Here is a 16,686-nt window from a genome sequence, read left to right as displayed (position 1 = left end):
CTTAAGGAGAGGGTGCAGGCAAAGTTCTACAGTGAAATGTCTCTGTGTCTTTGCCCCATAGATGATAGAACAGTTGACCCAGTTGGTGACTGATCATCTGCATATCCAACGCTGGCTCTTTAAAATGGACCTGGAATTCGGAGGAAACGGGATAGCGTTCTGTGACATTTCTTCCCATCTACCATGCTACAAGTGGGTAGTAAAGGAGAGTAACAGATACGGGAGTGAAGGCTGGAGTAAGAAGTGGGCACATGTAAGTATGCATTGGCAATTTTAACCACAGGCTATGAATTACAAGGATCACTTACCAGATAAAGTTCTTTCATTTAGACTCAGCTCTGTGGCTTACCCATAATTCCTATCTTAGGCTTGAGTCTTGTGTAGAAAATGAATGGAATCATGAGGTGGTGGTGGTGGTGGTTGCTGTTTTGCCATACTGAGGTATGAAATCAAGGTAGTGCACTTGTTTTGTAGGCACTTCACCACTTGAACCACTCCACCAACCTCTTTTTGCCTTGGTTTTTTTTGGAGGGGGCAGGCTTGAACTCACAGCCTCACACTTTGACTGGGTTTTTTGCTTAAGGCTGGCCCTCTATCACTTGAGCCACACTTCCAGCTTTCTGCTGGTTAATTGGAGGTAACTGCTGGTTAACTGGAGGCAAGAGTCTCATAAACTTTTCTTCCAGAGATAGCCTTAAATCATAATCCTCAGATCTTAGCCTCCTGAGTAGCTACTCAGTAATGCTGGTGAGCACCCAGCTTGTAGTGGTTACTTTTGAGATCGGGTCATGCTTTATGCCCAAGCTAGCCTAGACTACAATTTGTGTGTCCTCCACAGAACTGAGAAAACAGAGGTGTATGTCACTTCACTTAGCCATTGGTTGAGATGGAGTCTTGTGATTTTTTTTTTTTTTTTTTGCCCTCTCTGACTTCAAACCACTATCCTCCATCTCTGCCTTCCAAGTAGTTGGAATTACAGGCTTGAAACACATCCCTCATCTGAGTCACTGTGCAATTTAAATGCACCTTCTTTGGTCCCTAAAAATAGTCATTCACACCTACGAATTGATTATGATAATTAGAAAATTGTTCTTTTTTATCATCTTCAGTAACATTATAAATTTCATCATTTGCCCAAAGTGAGTCTTGATCATGTGTTTCTATCAAACGTTGTTATTAAGCTAGCTGTATTTTATTATGGGACAGAAATTCTATTAGTGGATGGCTATCACCTGGAAGCTAACGTATAATAGCATTCTGTCAGCAGTCATATGTTTTTAAGACAATCCAAGGAAATTTATGTATCTGCTGTTCCCTGTGAGATGCTGAGGAAAAAAAAATAATAAGAGTACATCCTAGCAGAAAATCTCTCAGCAAAAGCAAAGCAGTAGGTAAGAGGTCTTGGGATATGAGTAGAGATGTATAAAATTTTCTAGGCAAATCAGTGAGATGAATAATGCAACTAAGTCTGTCCTGCACTTGCTTAATGATTATTTTTAATATTTTAAATTACATCTACCACTAAAAGATTATGCCATTTTGGCATCAGGAGACCTACTCATGCTTGACTTTTCTTTTCTCTCCTCTTTGTATGGGTTAAGTTACTGGCTAAGAGAAAAATCAAGGGGCAAAGTGTTGCTTCCCTACCAGCCACATAGCAGTGGGTTGTCCAGGGCGATTTTCATCTGCTTTGTGCATCCCACTGGACAAGTATATGAATCAAGGCCCAAGTGTTTGAGGGGGAGGGGCACACTAGAAGGAGCCGCGTTGCTCTTGGGAAAGCAAAATGAAGGCTAAATCTAGAGAGCAGTCAGGAGACTGAATAATGGGATCATTCTCCTGGTGACCTATTCTGGGCTTCCTTCCTCTCCGAAGTGGCTCACTAAATACAGTACCTGTCATGGCCAGCTTTTTACATATTATTTAAAGGATACCAAAGTGAGTTACTCTTTTAGAAAAAGAAAGCAAAGCCAAGAAAATGTATTTAATTTTGAGATCCATAGTGGTTTCTCTTTGAACTGGATTTTATTTCATATTGTATAGAATTGACTTTTGGAAGCAAGCTGTTGAGATTAAATCATAAAACTATCTGAACTTTTTTTCGTTTAAAAACTTGAATCATTAGTGTACAAAGTGTGTGTTGGCCTTCATCTTTCAAATGATAATTGTCAAAGCATTCTCCTGAAACTAGACTATAATAAATTTGAAGTGTTTGACTTTAAATTAAAAAAAAATTATAGCTGGGTTCTGGTGGCTCACAGCTGTGATTCTAGCTACTCAGGAAGTTGAAATCTTATGATTGTGGTTCAAAGCCAGCCTGGGCAGGAAAGTTCAAGAGAGTCTTAGCTCTAATTAAGCACCAAAAAGCTGGAAGTGGAGCTGTGGCTCAAGTGGTAGAGTAAGAAAGCTGAGAGACAGCACCCAGGCCCTGAGTTCAAGTCCCAGTACTGGCAGAAAACAAAACAAAAAATATTGAGCATATGACTGAGTTGTATTTAGAAACCTCACTGTACATTATTTAATTTCAATTATTTCAAGCTATGCCATTTTAAATTGTCACTAAATTCATTTGGCACTGTTGTTAATGTTATTAAATGTGAAACTCTTGAATAATTGATAGTGTATCTAAATCATTTTTTAAAACTGTTAACAAGGACAAAGATTATTCAAGAAATCTTTTTGCAGTCTGAGGCCTACTTAGCCATGATGTGGTGAGAAGCCAAAATAATTAAAATTAAAATTAAAACAGTTCTGCAAAGCTTTGATATTCTTTTTGCCTTCAAAGTGAAATGGCATTTGGAGTGGAGGTGCACGCCAGTCTCTATTGAGCGTAGCTATTGAGAAATTAGGATTTGAATTCTCCTTTGTTCCATAAGACCATTGTACTTGTGTACATTTAGACATCAAAGCATTACTTTATGAGCACAGACATGTTTTAATGTCCCATTACAGTTTGTAGACCTGCTTCTTTTGATAATGAAGATGATGTGTCATCAAGCCTAGCCTGGCACATACAAAACATATGCTGGCAGGTTATTAAAAATTTCAGCTTCTTGATGAAAGACTATCCTGCAGGCTAAGAGTCCAGAAAAAGACTCCATTCTGGGAGAATTATTAGAAATGAGAATATGACTGTAAGCACTAAATTATGTTAATACTTACAAATAGCATCATTTGCATAGCAGTTTAGGACACGATACCATGATTTTTCTCATTGGTATGTTGCAGGCAACAGATTAAAACAGAGGTTTTTATGGGGGTTCGAGCTGTTTTGAAGCTCAAACATCTTATGAAGATATTGGTTTTAGAAGTAGGCAGGAGTCCATGTAGATTTAAGTATCCAGGATAATGATTCTCCTTTTCAAGTCTTAATTTCCAAGCAGAGTTACTTGGCTGGTTGGTTGCAGTTGAAATAAAGTCATGGTGTCAACAGACACCAAAGGGCCATAGCTATTTAGAAAATCAATATAGACAAGTAGGTAAGTTGGGAAAAGCGGGGTATCAAGTAATGGGCACAGGGAAAATGAAGCAGAAGTCTTTTGGTTTTTTTCTTGGAGACTTGGTCTCAAGCCTATTCTCTTCATCCTCTTGTACCATTCTGCCCCTCTCTGCCCCACAGGTCACTTAGGGCTCAGTGCTCAAGGCTGGGGATTTGTTTTCATTTAGTAAACAGAGGGAGAGACTTTCCTGGGCATGCTTATCTGAGACAGTCTGGAGAGATACCGTATACTTAGGTACTACCAGTCCTTCTCATGGCCCTCCTCCTCCTTCTCTTCCTCCTCTTCCTCTTCCTCCTCCTCCTCCTCCTCCTCCTCCTCCTCCTCCTCCTCCTCCTCCTCCTCCTCCTCCTCCTCCTCCTCCTCCTCCTCCTCCTCCTCCTCCTCTTCCTCCTCCTCCTAACAGAACATGGTACTACCGATGACATCGTGCTGTGAGAGACACCCTTGGTGGAGCAGCTCCTCTGTGTAAGGACATAGAATGGCGTTTTGTGCTCAGGTTTCTCTGGGCCTCAGTGACCCTGGGATGTGGAGGTCCTGCGGTCACTGTTTTATCACTGAGACTGAGAGAAAGCAAACAGACCCACCTCTTCAGCCCTACTGTTAAGCATGACTATTTATCCTCCGGAAGAGCGGTCTTACCTTTGTCTGTACACTGCTCGGTTTGCTTTGTTAGACATTTGATATTCATTTCAGTATCACCCTTTGGCGGAGGGAAGCCTCCAAAAGGCGGACTAATCCAGTTATTGCTTTGTCTCCTCAGAGAACTAAGTCAGAAAACAAAAGTGTGACAACAGCGATCCATTCCCCATTCTACACTTTAAAACTCTATCTCCATAGCCGGGCCAGGTGACTGACTAGGCAATAAGAACTACTGCCAGACCACCTTGCTGGACACCTTGTGTGGCATCAGCAGGTGTTTATTAAGTGACCCCGAAGAGCCATTACCTTGTGACAGTGCATCTTTTAGGAAAGTTAAAGCTAATATAACAAGATTAAGGAAATGTGTAACCAAATAGTATGACCAAACACATAGGATGATTCCACAGGCTTTATTTTTGTGAATTAATTTTTAAATGTGCCCTATCTAGCTTAGATCTCCAAGCGTAATGAATATACGCATTAAAATCAGATCTTAACCACTCTCTCTGTTTATAATAGCTAGGACAACACGTGTATACTTGAATGCCCACCATGTTGTTGGTTGAGATGGGGTCTTGTGAAAACTTTGCCTTGGCTGTACCAAAACCACGATCCTTTAGATCTCTGCCTCCTGAGCAGCTAAGATTACAGACATGAGCCACTGTGCCTGGCTGATTTTTGTTGCTGGGTTTGTTCGTTTTTATTTATTTATTTTTTTTTTTGCTATTGCTGTTTTGTGTTTTGTTTTTGATGTTGGGAGAAAAAAAGCGAGAAAAGTTTTGCCTGTTTTAAGATTTTATTTATACCTTTTTTTTGCTTCTGTTGAGTTATTTTCCTTGGAGAAAGACCTATGAGTTAGATGTTTTATGACTCAAGTTAGATGTTGTTTTATTTCTCAGAGAGTACCAATTCCCAAAACAACTGTAGAGAATAAGCATACCAGTTATAGTACAACTTTACCAGCATGGATATCCTAAACAGTTTTCTTTTCATTTTAAATATGAAAATGTACCTATGGTTGCTATTATTTGCTAACTTGCAGGGAATATCTTTTTTTTTAATTTCAAGTTACTTTGAGATAAGGTTTATTTGAGACAAGGTTTCACTATGTATCCAAGGCTAGCCTCACACTCATGATCTGTGACCCTCTTACTTCTCTCTTCCCAGGGCTGCGATTACAGGCATGCACTACTACACTGGCAACAGTATTCTTTTACATGTTCTTCTTATTTGTATTTTTATAATAAATACAACATCTTGGCGTTAAGAAAATCTAGGTTTTCTTTTAGGTTTAAAAATATATGATACAGGGGCTGGGGATATGGCCTAGTGGCAAGAGTGCTTGCCTCGTATACATGAGGCTCTGGGTTCAATTCCCCAGCACCACGTATACAGAAAACGGCCAGAAGTGGCGCTGTGGCTCAAGTGGCAGAGTGCTAGCCTTGAGCAAAAAGAAGCCAGGGACAGTGCTCAGGCCCTGAGTCCAAGCCCCAGGACTAGCCAAAAAAAAAAAAAAAATATATATATATATATATATATATATACATATATATGATATATTTTTCCTAATCCTAAAACATCAATACAAATAATGATTCATTTTTACATTTATTTTTTAGCGTCAAATCTTGACACCTTAGATTATCTTTATGTATTCTGTAGCTACCAGAATAGTGGCCTAGGGCCTGGGGATATGGCCTAGTGGCAAGAGAGCTTGCCTCGTATACATGAGGCCCTGGGTTCGATTCCCCAGCACCACATATACAGAAAATGGCCAGAAGTGGCGCTGTGGCTCAAGTGGCAGAGTGCTAGCTTTGAGCAAAAAGGAAGCCAGGGACAGTGCCCAGGCCCTGAGTCCAAGGCCCAGGACTGGCCAAAAAAAGAAAATCAGAATAGTGGCCTACACATGGGTTTTTAGACATTTTATAGAACTGCATTGAGCATTTTAATAGGATTTTCATGATTTTATAGAATCATAATACTGTTAAAAACAGTCTCAATATTTTCTTGTACTTAATAAATTAATCTAAATCTCAGGAAAGCCCCAGGTTTCTGCTCATTTACTTTCACAGCAATTTGATAAGGAAGATATTACCCATTTACCCCTAAAGAAACTGATGCTTAGGGGCTGGGGATATGGCCTAGTGGCAAGAGTACTTGCCTCGTATACATGAAGCCCTGGGTTTGATTCCCCAGTACCACATATATAGAAAACGGCCAGAAGTGGCGCTGTGGCTCAAGAGGTAGAGTGCTAGCCTTGAGCAAAAAGAAGCTAGGACACTGCTCAGGCCCTAAGTCCAAGCCCCAGGACTGGCAAAAAAAAAAAAGAAAAAAGAAACAGATGCTCAGGAATTTGTGTGTTTGTGTGAGAAGAGGGAGAAAAGCTTTGTTTTAGTGTCTTTCCATGTTCGTATAGCTAGTAGATGGTGCCTAGCTTTAAGCCTATGTCTAATCAATGCTTTTTGTCACATTCAGCCAAACCACTTAGAAAAGACCCTCTTATTTGGACATCCCACAGGAGTACCCCCACACACACCTTTGTGGCCCCTACAATGTGCTGCTGTCCTAGCAGCTTTTCCACTTTCTACACAGACTTGGAGGAAACACATGTATCAGTACACGCAGTCCAGCTGCAAAGGCCGTTGCTTACAAACTTTGCTAATGCTCATGCCCTGAGAGAGAATTCTACCTATCACCCTTTGATCTGTGGATTGATAGATTTCCGTACCTTTCTCAATTTAAATATATAAATCTTCTAAAAGCTTTGAGTAGGTTACCTTTGTGATCAGATGCAGCATTAAAAATAAGGAATAATTAGCTGGGAGCTCTGTAGCTCACACCTGTACTCCTAGTTACTCAGGATGCTGAGATCTGAGAATCATAATCCAAAGCCAGCCCTGGCAGACAAATCCAAGATACTTTTTTTTTTTTTTTGGCCAGTCCTGGGCTTTGGACTCAGGGCCTGAGCACTGTCCCTGGCTTGTTTTTGCTCAAGTCTAGCATTCTGCCACTTGAGCCACAGCGCCACTTCTGGCCGTTTTCTGTATATGTGGTGCTGGGGAATTGAACCTAGGACCTCCTGTATACCAGGCAAGCACTCTTGCCACTAGGCCATATCCCCAGCCCCTAAGATACTTTTATTTCCAATTAACCAATTAAAAAGCTGGACAGGGAGCTATGGATTGACTGCTAGAGCGCCAGCCTTGAATGGAAAAAGCTAAGCCTGACTTGAGCAAACAAGCTAAACAAGAGTGAGAGGCCCTGAGTTCAATCCCCAGTACTAGTACAAAAACAAAATGATGGGCTGGGAATATGGCCTAGTGGCAAGAGTGCTTGCCTCCTACACATGAAGCTCTCGGTTCAATTCCCCAGCACCACATATATGGAAAACAGCCAGAAGGGGCGCTGTGGCTCAGGTGGCAGAGTGCTGGCCTTGAGCGGGAAGAAGCCAGGGACAGTGCTCAGATCCTGAGTCCAAGGCCCAGGACTGGCAAAAAAAAAAAAAAAAAAAAAAAAAAAAAAATATATATATATATATATATATATAGTGAACAATTAAAAACACATTTTTTTTTTTTTGCTTAAGCAACCATTTTGTTTGTCTCAGTATTCCTCTTTTAGTCTTCTGTTCCAGATTGACATGGTGAATGCCCTTTGAAGCAGTGAGTGTTAGAATAGGCCAGTCTGATGGTTTGGCACTCCACCGTTGAGTGGGCAGCTGGAGGCATGGCTCAGAAGTGTGAGCACCTGCTAAGCAAGTGCTAGGTACTGAGTTCAAACCCCAGTGGCACCCAAAAGCAAAAACAAATCCTCGTCCCTATTCTGTGACCATAGTGACAAAGGCATATGTGGATTTGACTCCTGAGCTTTCTAGGAGACTAGATTCTTGGCACACTAGAGTTCAAGCAGTGCTTGAGCTTTTATTATTATTACCATAAATTTATACGGCAAAAAAAAAACACACCAGCAACATCAAGCCAAGTATACACAATTTGATTGTTCTTTGGTATTTCGAAGGTCCTTGGGGATCTTGTCCTCTTCCAGAATATTTAGCAAGCATCGATTATTATTACATAAGATTGTAGCTGCTGCAGATTCAGCATGATGATTCAATTGAGTCTGTGATTTTTCTAGATAAGAATAAACCTTCATTAGCCACATGTTATTTTATCATTTGAAAGCAGGAAGCCGTTTGTGTATTGGAACTTTTTTTATGTATTAAATTACGAGACTTGATAGAGTAAAGATCACTCTGACCAAAAGATCTGGTCTAGTTTCTTCATTTTCTGGTTCCAGTTGGTGTGTTTTCTAATTAGTATAGCAGCATGCCGCCACAATCCCTGGGAAAATTGTAATCATTTACATATTTTTCCTTAGCTCTGAGAATGACTTAGAACGTTTTCTTCCAGCTCAGTGGTTATTTTCACCGCACTGCCAAGGTTGAGTCTGAGGTGCTTCTCTGTGCCTGCGGAAGAAGACAGGAGAAAGGAAATTGTCTCCCCAAGTTAAATGGAAGCCAGGGTACCCCTTCCGAGGGCCTGTAATAATCAGCTCTACAAGCTGTGGGCTTGTGTGTCCTATTGATTTAATATGCTTCTAATCAGTACATAAAGCTATGGGCCTGCAGTGCGAATTTTTCATATGCTTACAAAGTACCCTTTGATTTTCTGTCACTCGTTAATTACAGCGGTTTGCCATTAAATAGGAAGCTTTGTGTAAACTAATTACTAGGTAATCATTGTCTACTGCAAGCGCGCTGTTTTGTACCTTTTATTTTATTCTAAAAAATGCACAGCTCTCACAGTCTGGAAACTCTCTACCTTCCAGCCATTAGCTCTCACTAATTCATAGCATTATTGTGGTGAGAGTGGAGGAGTTGTAATTGTTGTGGTATCAGTGCTGTTAATTACCGGAGTAAACAGTTGAAATGGTGCCAAGGTCTATTGTAGAAGGCAGAGAAAAGGAGGTTTAAATGTTACTCCCGCCATCTGGGGACTGGGGGAGAGGCAAATGCTAGGAAACAGCAGTGAGGCGCTAGCGCCGCTTCAGCTCTAGGGTTGGCGACCATATGGATCCAGAATATTCTGAATCAATTGAATTTAACTACCAGTTTCCCCCACCCCCAGCCCCATAACAGCGTAGAAGGAAAGAATAAAGCAAAAGATGAGAGGAACGAGAATTAGTGATGTTGCATCCAGGAAGTCCCCCGTTGGAGTTCTTTTGGAAATGTCTGCTCTGCTGAAAAGCACCGAGCAAGCATGAGGATTTGGAACCAATTCAAAAATGAGGTTTCTCCTTCTCTCTCTCTCTCTCTCTCTCCCCCACCCCACCTCTTTCTCTCTCCTCTGATGGCAACTGTGCCATTTGCTTGTGGCCGTCTGTCCTCGGTACCCCTCGGTGAACCCAGGGATGCCCTTGAAAAGACGTGGACTTTCTGTCACTGTGCCCGATCCAACAACAAAAGCAAAATCCTCACGTTGGAATGCACTGATTTATTATCCTGACGTGGCGTGTAGAAAGAAAGCCACCAGTATGTAAAGTGGCTGCATCTGCCTCGTGTGCACGCGTCAGGAGGTTTGGAGATATCAAAGGAGGTCCGGCTCGTCACTCTGATGAAGAAATGTAGCTGCCTGTCCTGTCTTATATATAAAACTAAAATATAAAATCTCCCAGTACTCTCATCTCATCCCACTGACTCTTCTCTTCCCGCTGCCCAAACGCAAAACCAACCCCAATGTGCACACGTTCTCTCATCTTTAATTTTGTTTTACTCTTCTTTCTCTTTTTGGTCTTTTGGTGCCAGTACTAGGGCTTGAGCTGAGAGCCTGTGCACAGTCCCTTAGCTTTTTTTGATCAAGGCTAGAGCTCTGCCACCTGAGCCACAGCTCCACTTCCAGCTTGTTGGTGATTAACTGGAGATAAATGTCTCGTGGACTTCCCTGTCCAGGTTGGCTTTGCTCTCGGCCTCCTGAGTAGCTAGGATTATGGGTGTAAGCCACCAGTGGCCACGTGAACATATGCAGTTTTCTTAACCAGTGATATTTAGAACTAGGAAGAAAGAAACCACTTACAGTAATAATCATTATGATCACTTATCCTTAGGTTGATTTTAAAATTGCATAGTTTCAACTTCAAAATACCACATAATCTTTAAAATCTTGCTGCCACTCTTAGATTTTAACATAATTTCCTTGAAAACTGTCTTCCACTGTTAAACATGTTGGTACATCGCCAGCTACTTGCTCCTGTAACTACTTTTAATGTTGTTCCCCAAATGTGATCATATTCTTCTCTTTTTAAACCACCCTGGATTACTGTATTTATTTCTAATTGTTCCTTTAGCAGATGTTGAAGTCATTCTGGGAATAGCATAAAGAATGCTTTCAAAGGCAGAGATCATAGCTACACCACAAGCCAGGGACAGTGTTTGTTAGCCTTCCACGGTGGCAACTTTGGTGTTGGGGGAAATTATTTTTTTTCTTGCGTTAGTGTATGTGCAAAGTTTGACTCAGAATTTCTAGAAGCACTTAATCTTTATCTGTGCAAACTCCCAGCATGCAGCATGACAGGGTGAGCCTGGAAAGGAAAGCTCAGCTCCCTGCCGTGAGGGGAAGAGAAACAGCCGCATAAGTGCCAGGAAGTTGGAGAAAATGAACCTCTCTTGTGTTTTGGTCGGGGGAAGAGGCATTTGTGCTACGCTTTGGAATAGAATCACAACATATGTGCCTCAGTTGGACAAAACGCTTCTCAAGTCAAATCAGCTGCGAGGCCTGCGTGTCGGTACAAGGTGGAAGCCTAGATAATGAGGGCCAGGCTCCTCAAGCAGCAGCCAGTGGATAATGCTACCCAAGTATAGAATTATATACCGCATTTTCACCATTCTGTTTAATGAGAGCCGCCACCGCAGCGAATCACTTGCCACACACCCGAAATGGGCCATTAGCTATCAAGGGAAAATTGTCTTTGCTGCTTTCAGCAGATGGAGCAAATATTTTACAAAGCAATTTTACATACCAAAACCATTTGTGAGCCTTGGAACATGGGTTGTTTTACATTACGGTACCTTCCACAGCAGCATAATTTTCCATCTCATCGAAGGCAAACTTGGCATTTTTTATTTTTTTTAATTCTCAATTAACAATTAAACATAGAGTATTAAGGCAGTCCTTAAACTTTAAGTAGGTGTGGGAAGTAGTTTATGACTTGCAGGATACATTTTCTTTTTTTTTTTCTTCCCTTCATTCTCTCAGTGTATTTTTACACTCTAAAGAGTGACTATATCTAATGATCTTAATGGGAAGAAGTGAATGAAAACTTCTCTACAGGATAAGAGTACCAGCACATTGGGTGATCAGAGAATTTACTGGCTTAAATCATCAATCATTGACTGTAGGGACACAGTTTGCGCCCTCCTGCATTCATATCAGTTTAAAATGTTGAAAGTTTATGTAACAGAAATCCAACTCAGAATGGCTTTAAAAATAAAGAGAGCTGGGCTGGGAATATGGCCTAGTGGCAAGAGTGCTCGCTGCATATGCATGAAGCCCTGGGTTCGATTCCTTAGCACCACACATATAGAAAAGGCCAGAAGTGGCGCTGTAGCTCAAGTTGGCAGAGTGCTAGCCTTGAGCAAAAAGAAGCCAGGGACAGTGCTCAGGCCCTGAGTCCAAGCCCCAGAACTGGCTAAATAAATAAATAGAACTGAGCACTGGTGGCTCAGGAGGCTGAGATCTAAGGATTGCAATTCAAAGCTAGCCTGGATTGAAAATGTTGGTGAGAAAATTACCTCCAATTAAGCACCAAAAAGCCAGAAGTAGAGTTATAGCTCATGTGATAGAATGTCAGCCTTGAGTGAAAAAGCTAAGCAATAGCACCCAAGCCCTGAGCTCAAGCCCAAGTACCAGCACAAAAGAAGGAAGGAAGGAAGGAAGGAAGGAAGGAAGGAAGGAAGGAAGGAAGGAAGGAAGGAAGGAAGGAAGGAAGGAAGGAAGGAAGGAAAGAGAGATGGATAGGAAGGAAAGCATAAGGAAGAATGAGAAGAAAGAAAGAAGAGAAAGGAAGGAAGGAAAGAGAGAAAGGAGGAAAGAGGAAGGAAGAAAGGAAAGAAGGAAAACAGAAGGAAGGAAGAAAGGAGGAAGGAAGGATGAGGAAGGAGAGAGAGAGGGAGGGAGGGAAGGAGGGAGGGAGGGAGGAAGGAAGAAGTTATTGTCTCAGGTATCTGAAAATCTAAAGATTGTTCTGGCTTCAAACAAGGTTTAATTCAGCGACTCAATGATGTGCCCAGTTTCCTTCCATCTTCATGTACTATGTGTGAGGGTGGCCTCAGTTTAGGGCTGGCCAGCCACAGCTTTGTAGTAGCATGGCTGCCCAATGACTCCTACAGTTTTTCCTTGGTAAAGGCAATAGTAAGAGAAGAGCACGCCGCTTCCTCCCTCCTGCCCCTGAGAGGCCCTAGTAAGTGCTTCCTGACATTTCATTGACCTTGATGGCTCCTGGCTTCAGGAGTCAGGGGCCCATCTTGGAAAGTGAGGGCGGAATCCTTCGAGGCCAGTCTTCTATAGCAGAGAGTGAGGGAAGGGAAATGCCTGAAAGGAAGTTTGGGTTACTATTACCCTGAAAGAAGAGCCATTGACACTGGGCAGCCAACAAAAGATGTCCAACCTACCTTTCATTTCATAACAGTTCAGATTCAGCATCACCTATGAATGCTCTAATCTGACCCAGATTGGGTATTTGATGCCTGTGGATGGCAAGGCTCCTGATTACCACTGGATTGGAACCCAAATTTTTCTATCTACTAGCCAAGTGACTGAAATTAAGAGGATAATATCTACCTTAGACAGTGGTCATCACAATAAATGATTGCAGTGTAGCCAGGCACCAGTGGCTCACGCCTATAATCCTAGCTACTCAGGAGGCTGAGATCTGAGGATCATAGTTCAAGGAATAGTTCAAGCAAAAAGTCAGAAGGGAACTTGTGGCTCAAGTGGTAGAGTACCAGTCTTTAGTGAAAAAGCTCAGAGACAGCTCCCAGACCCTGAGTTCAAGCCCTAATACTAGCACACATTCACACACAAAAAGGGCAAAATGTAGTTTTTGACCGTTTATTTGTCATTCACAAGGGATTTATATATATATCAATATATTACATTGAATATATATTAATATATTATGATACCATATTGTTAATATAATATTTATATAATATATAATAATATATGTATTTATATATTTATAATATATGTATTTATATTGCATATGTATATATACAAATATATAATTTTTCCCTCTTTCCACACTCCATGTTCTCTAGATCACTGACCATAGGTGATCTGCTCAAGTAGAGGACAGGCTCTCTGAAACAGACATAATTGTCCATGAATGTGACATTACTCACTGAAAATAACTTCCTAACTACTCTTCTCACACATCTGTAAAATATGAAGATGCATCCTTATTTCTGACTTATAACAGACATTATGTTACATACATACACATGTCCTAACTCAAGTGCATGAGTGGCAGGTAGTTATTATTGTTTATTTTGTAGAGGTGTTAGGCCAATTCTCTTTTCGTTGATACAATCCTTGTATTCCCCATCGGAGATGCTTTCAAATAAAGAAACGAATTAAACAGTGAGGACCATCGGCTCCCACTGCTTTTCCCCCCTCTCCGTGTCTTCTCCTCAGAGAGCTAATCAGGGCCCCGAGCTGTCTCTGTGGACTGCAGCATCGCACACTGACGTTGCTCTGCCGGCGCCTTCAGCTGTGTACGTCTCACCAGTGGGCCATGATGGACCCCCCCCCCCACACACACACACACACATTCCTGCCGCAGACTTTCCCCTAGGAATCTGCTCCCTGGCTGTGGCTCTGTGCACAGTGCACATGCTAAGCATCAGGTTGCACCCTGTGGAGAGGCCGTACACCAGCCACCACCTTACATAGCACGTTGTACCTGGGATGGTACTTCAGAAATGTCGCCTCATCCATCTAACCAATGCCTTTAGAGGTAGGAAAACCCCGTACGATCCACCCAAGAGCACTTGGTCCTTGGCAGCAACAAATGAGCCTGTCGAGAGGTTCATATTTTCTCTTATTCTGTAACTGCAGCTGTTCAGGACTTTGTTCCAGAATTTACCACCGCCGTGATTGGTCCCTGAAGATTAGCCTCTCTGTGCTGGGTGCTGGGGAGTCTGACCTGAAAGCCAGTTGTCTTTGCCAAGTGGAGAGTGAGGCAAAAGAGATACTCACTGGGTCAGCGCAGAAGGCTTCCTGCAGAAGATGTGGCTGGAACTACCTCAGAAAGGGCTGAGGGGTCAGCTAAGGGAGGAAGGAGGGAGGTGGTTGGTAGGAGGCTGGAGCTGAGGAGGAAGGTGGGACTGCTGTAGGAGTAGAGCCCAGGTCACAGAGGCCTTCGGTAGTAGTATTGAGGAGTTGATGCTTGATCCTCAAGATAGAGAGCTAGTCTCAGGATGTAGGAAGTAGGGCTTTTACTTCTTCTTCACCTCCTCCCTTCCCAGAAATAATTCCCCCAAACAGACACTTTATGCAGTTATTTAAACGGCCACATAACAATGGTCACATAACTGAATAGATGGTTTCACACCTCCAGAAAAGAGGCAGTAAAGGTCTTTCACCAGAGCTAGGGCTGCAAGTCCTCTTTTCCCTGACATTCGGTTGGTTTTCCAGACAAGGATGGGCTTCCTGGCCCCCCACCCAGAGGGATTTCATGAATCAGGGTCGGCCAGTGTTCTCCTCCAGAGTCGACTGGTTTTAACTGACACACATGAATTGAAGAACAGCTCTGAGTTGGAACAAGGAAGGTTCTGGAGTGCTGGAGCTGCTCCTTGCATGTGCCTGTGTGTGATTTAGATGCAGGGCATTGGGGAGGTCAGGTCATTTCCATAAAGATGGGAGCAGTGGAGTGCAGTGCACAGGACACAAAGGGAAGGAAAGCCTGTCACTTTGACAGTGATCTTACTTGCCTCCACATCGCAAGGCAGGGGAGTCTTCCCCAGTCCTCCTTAGCCGGCCTCCTCACACCGCTCAGAGGAGATATCTAATTCTGCTGACCCAAGGGTGGGCCAGGGTGCTCTCCTCCAGGGCTGTGATGCTTATCAAGCATTCACTAAGCTAACTAATGACAACCTCCCTTCCACCAGGACTTGCTGGATATTTTAGAAATTATGGAGATTATTTGGACCTGCTTAGCTGTCTATTTTTATTTTTTTATTGTAGATTGGCAGCGGGCATTGTACTGAGAATCAACCAGATGTTCCACGAAGTTGGTGGAGGTGTGGGGTAGGGAGAGGTAGAGGACAATCACTTTTTAATGTTAGGGAAATTAGAAATAAATGAGTATGTAGATGATTTCAAAAATTGCAGCCAAGCCCACTGCCAGAGCTCATTCCTACAAATTCACTCTTGGATTCAGAAGTTCCCCTGCCACCCAAAGCAAGTCTGAGCTCTCCTTGCTAGGGTCTCTGTTTTGGGTGGGAATACTGCCCATCCAGTGCTCTGTCCCACATCTGGCCGAAGTAACAACTGAAATGTGGCTTCTATTTGAAAACTCTTGCAGAAGAACATTATAATGTAAGACGTCCAAAAACATTTTTTGGGTGCTGGTCCTGGGGCTTGAGTTCAGGGCCTGGGCACTGTCCTTGAGCCTTTTCTGCTCAAGGCTAGTGTTCTATCACTTGCACCACAGCGCTACTTTCTGGCTTTTTTTTTTTTTTTTTTTTTTTTTTTGCTGATTAATTAGAAATAAAGTGTCTCATGGACTTTCTTGCTTGCGCTGGCTTTGGGCCATGATCCTCAGATCTCAGGCTCCCAATTACAGACATTGAGAATAGAGCTAGAATTACAGACATGAGCCACGGTTGCCCAGCTCAATTCTTTTACCCCCACCCCCCTCGGAAACCAGGACTTTTTATATGAGCAACCAGATTTGTCTTTCACGAGGGAATTTCCTCATCTTCCAGTTCTGGCAGGAATCCTACCCCATGGGTTACTTCACTCATGATATGAAGCCAGACTCACAGCTGGTTAGAAGAGACTAGGACCTAGGGGAAATTCGAGTAGACTGAGTCTGACTTCAATACCTCACTTCACCTAAAATTCCACCGTGATAGCTTTAGTCCATAGTTTAGGTTTCGATGACAAATATACAGATATCTACCAACAAATATATGCAAATGATATGTAGATATCTACCAACAAATAAGATACAGACTAAAGTACCAAAGAAAGGTTTTATCAACCCCATTATTTCTCCTAGGGTCAACAGTTAGGGTCATAGGATAAAAAAAAAATGTCCCAAGAATCTTAGGGACAAGCTAGTTAGTACTACATTTTATATAATGGGAAACCGAGGCCATTTTTGGTACATTTCCCAAGGACATGCCACTGGTCTGGCTACAGTAGGTCTGAAACCTGAGTTTCCAGACACCCAGACAGATGGAGGCTTTTGGAGACAAAAGGTACAGTTAACAGCAATTTCTTTTTTAAGTAGGCCAAAAATGACTTGGAAATATGAACACTGAAAA

At 42.3% G+C, this 16,686-nt stretch overlaps 1 protein-coding gene across 1 annotated transcript in view; it reads left to right on the top strand.

The window, feature by feature from the left end:
* Positions 1-16,686, top strand: part of Iqch (IQ motif containing H) — a 135,155-nt gene that overhangs the window by 56,102 nt on the left and 62,367 nt on the right. Inside the window, exon 13 of the mRNA XM_048333123.1 lies at positions 62-253. Coding sequence (XP_048189080.1) covers positions 62-253 — 192 coding nt within the window. The remainder of the gene's footprint in view (positions 1-61; positions 254-16,686) is intronic.

The sequence above is a fragment of the Perognathus longimembris genome, chromosome 23 (assembly GCF_023159225.1).
Source record: "Perognathus longimembris pacificus isolate PPM17 chromosome 23, ASM2315922v1, whole genome shotgun sequence".
NCBI classification, from domain to species: domain Eukaryota; kingdom Metazoa; phylum Chordata; class Mammalia; order Rodentia; family Heteromyidae; genus Perognathus; species Perognathus longimembris.
Note: the sequence above shows the minus strand (reverse complement) of the source record. Positions and strands in the feature narration are given on the sequence as shown.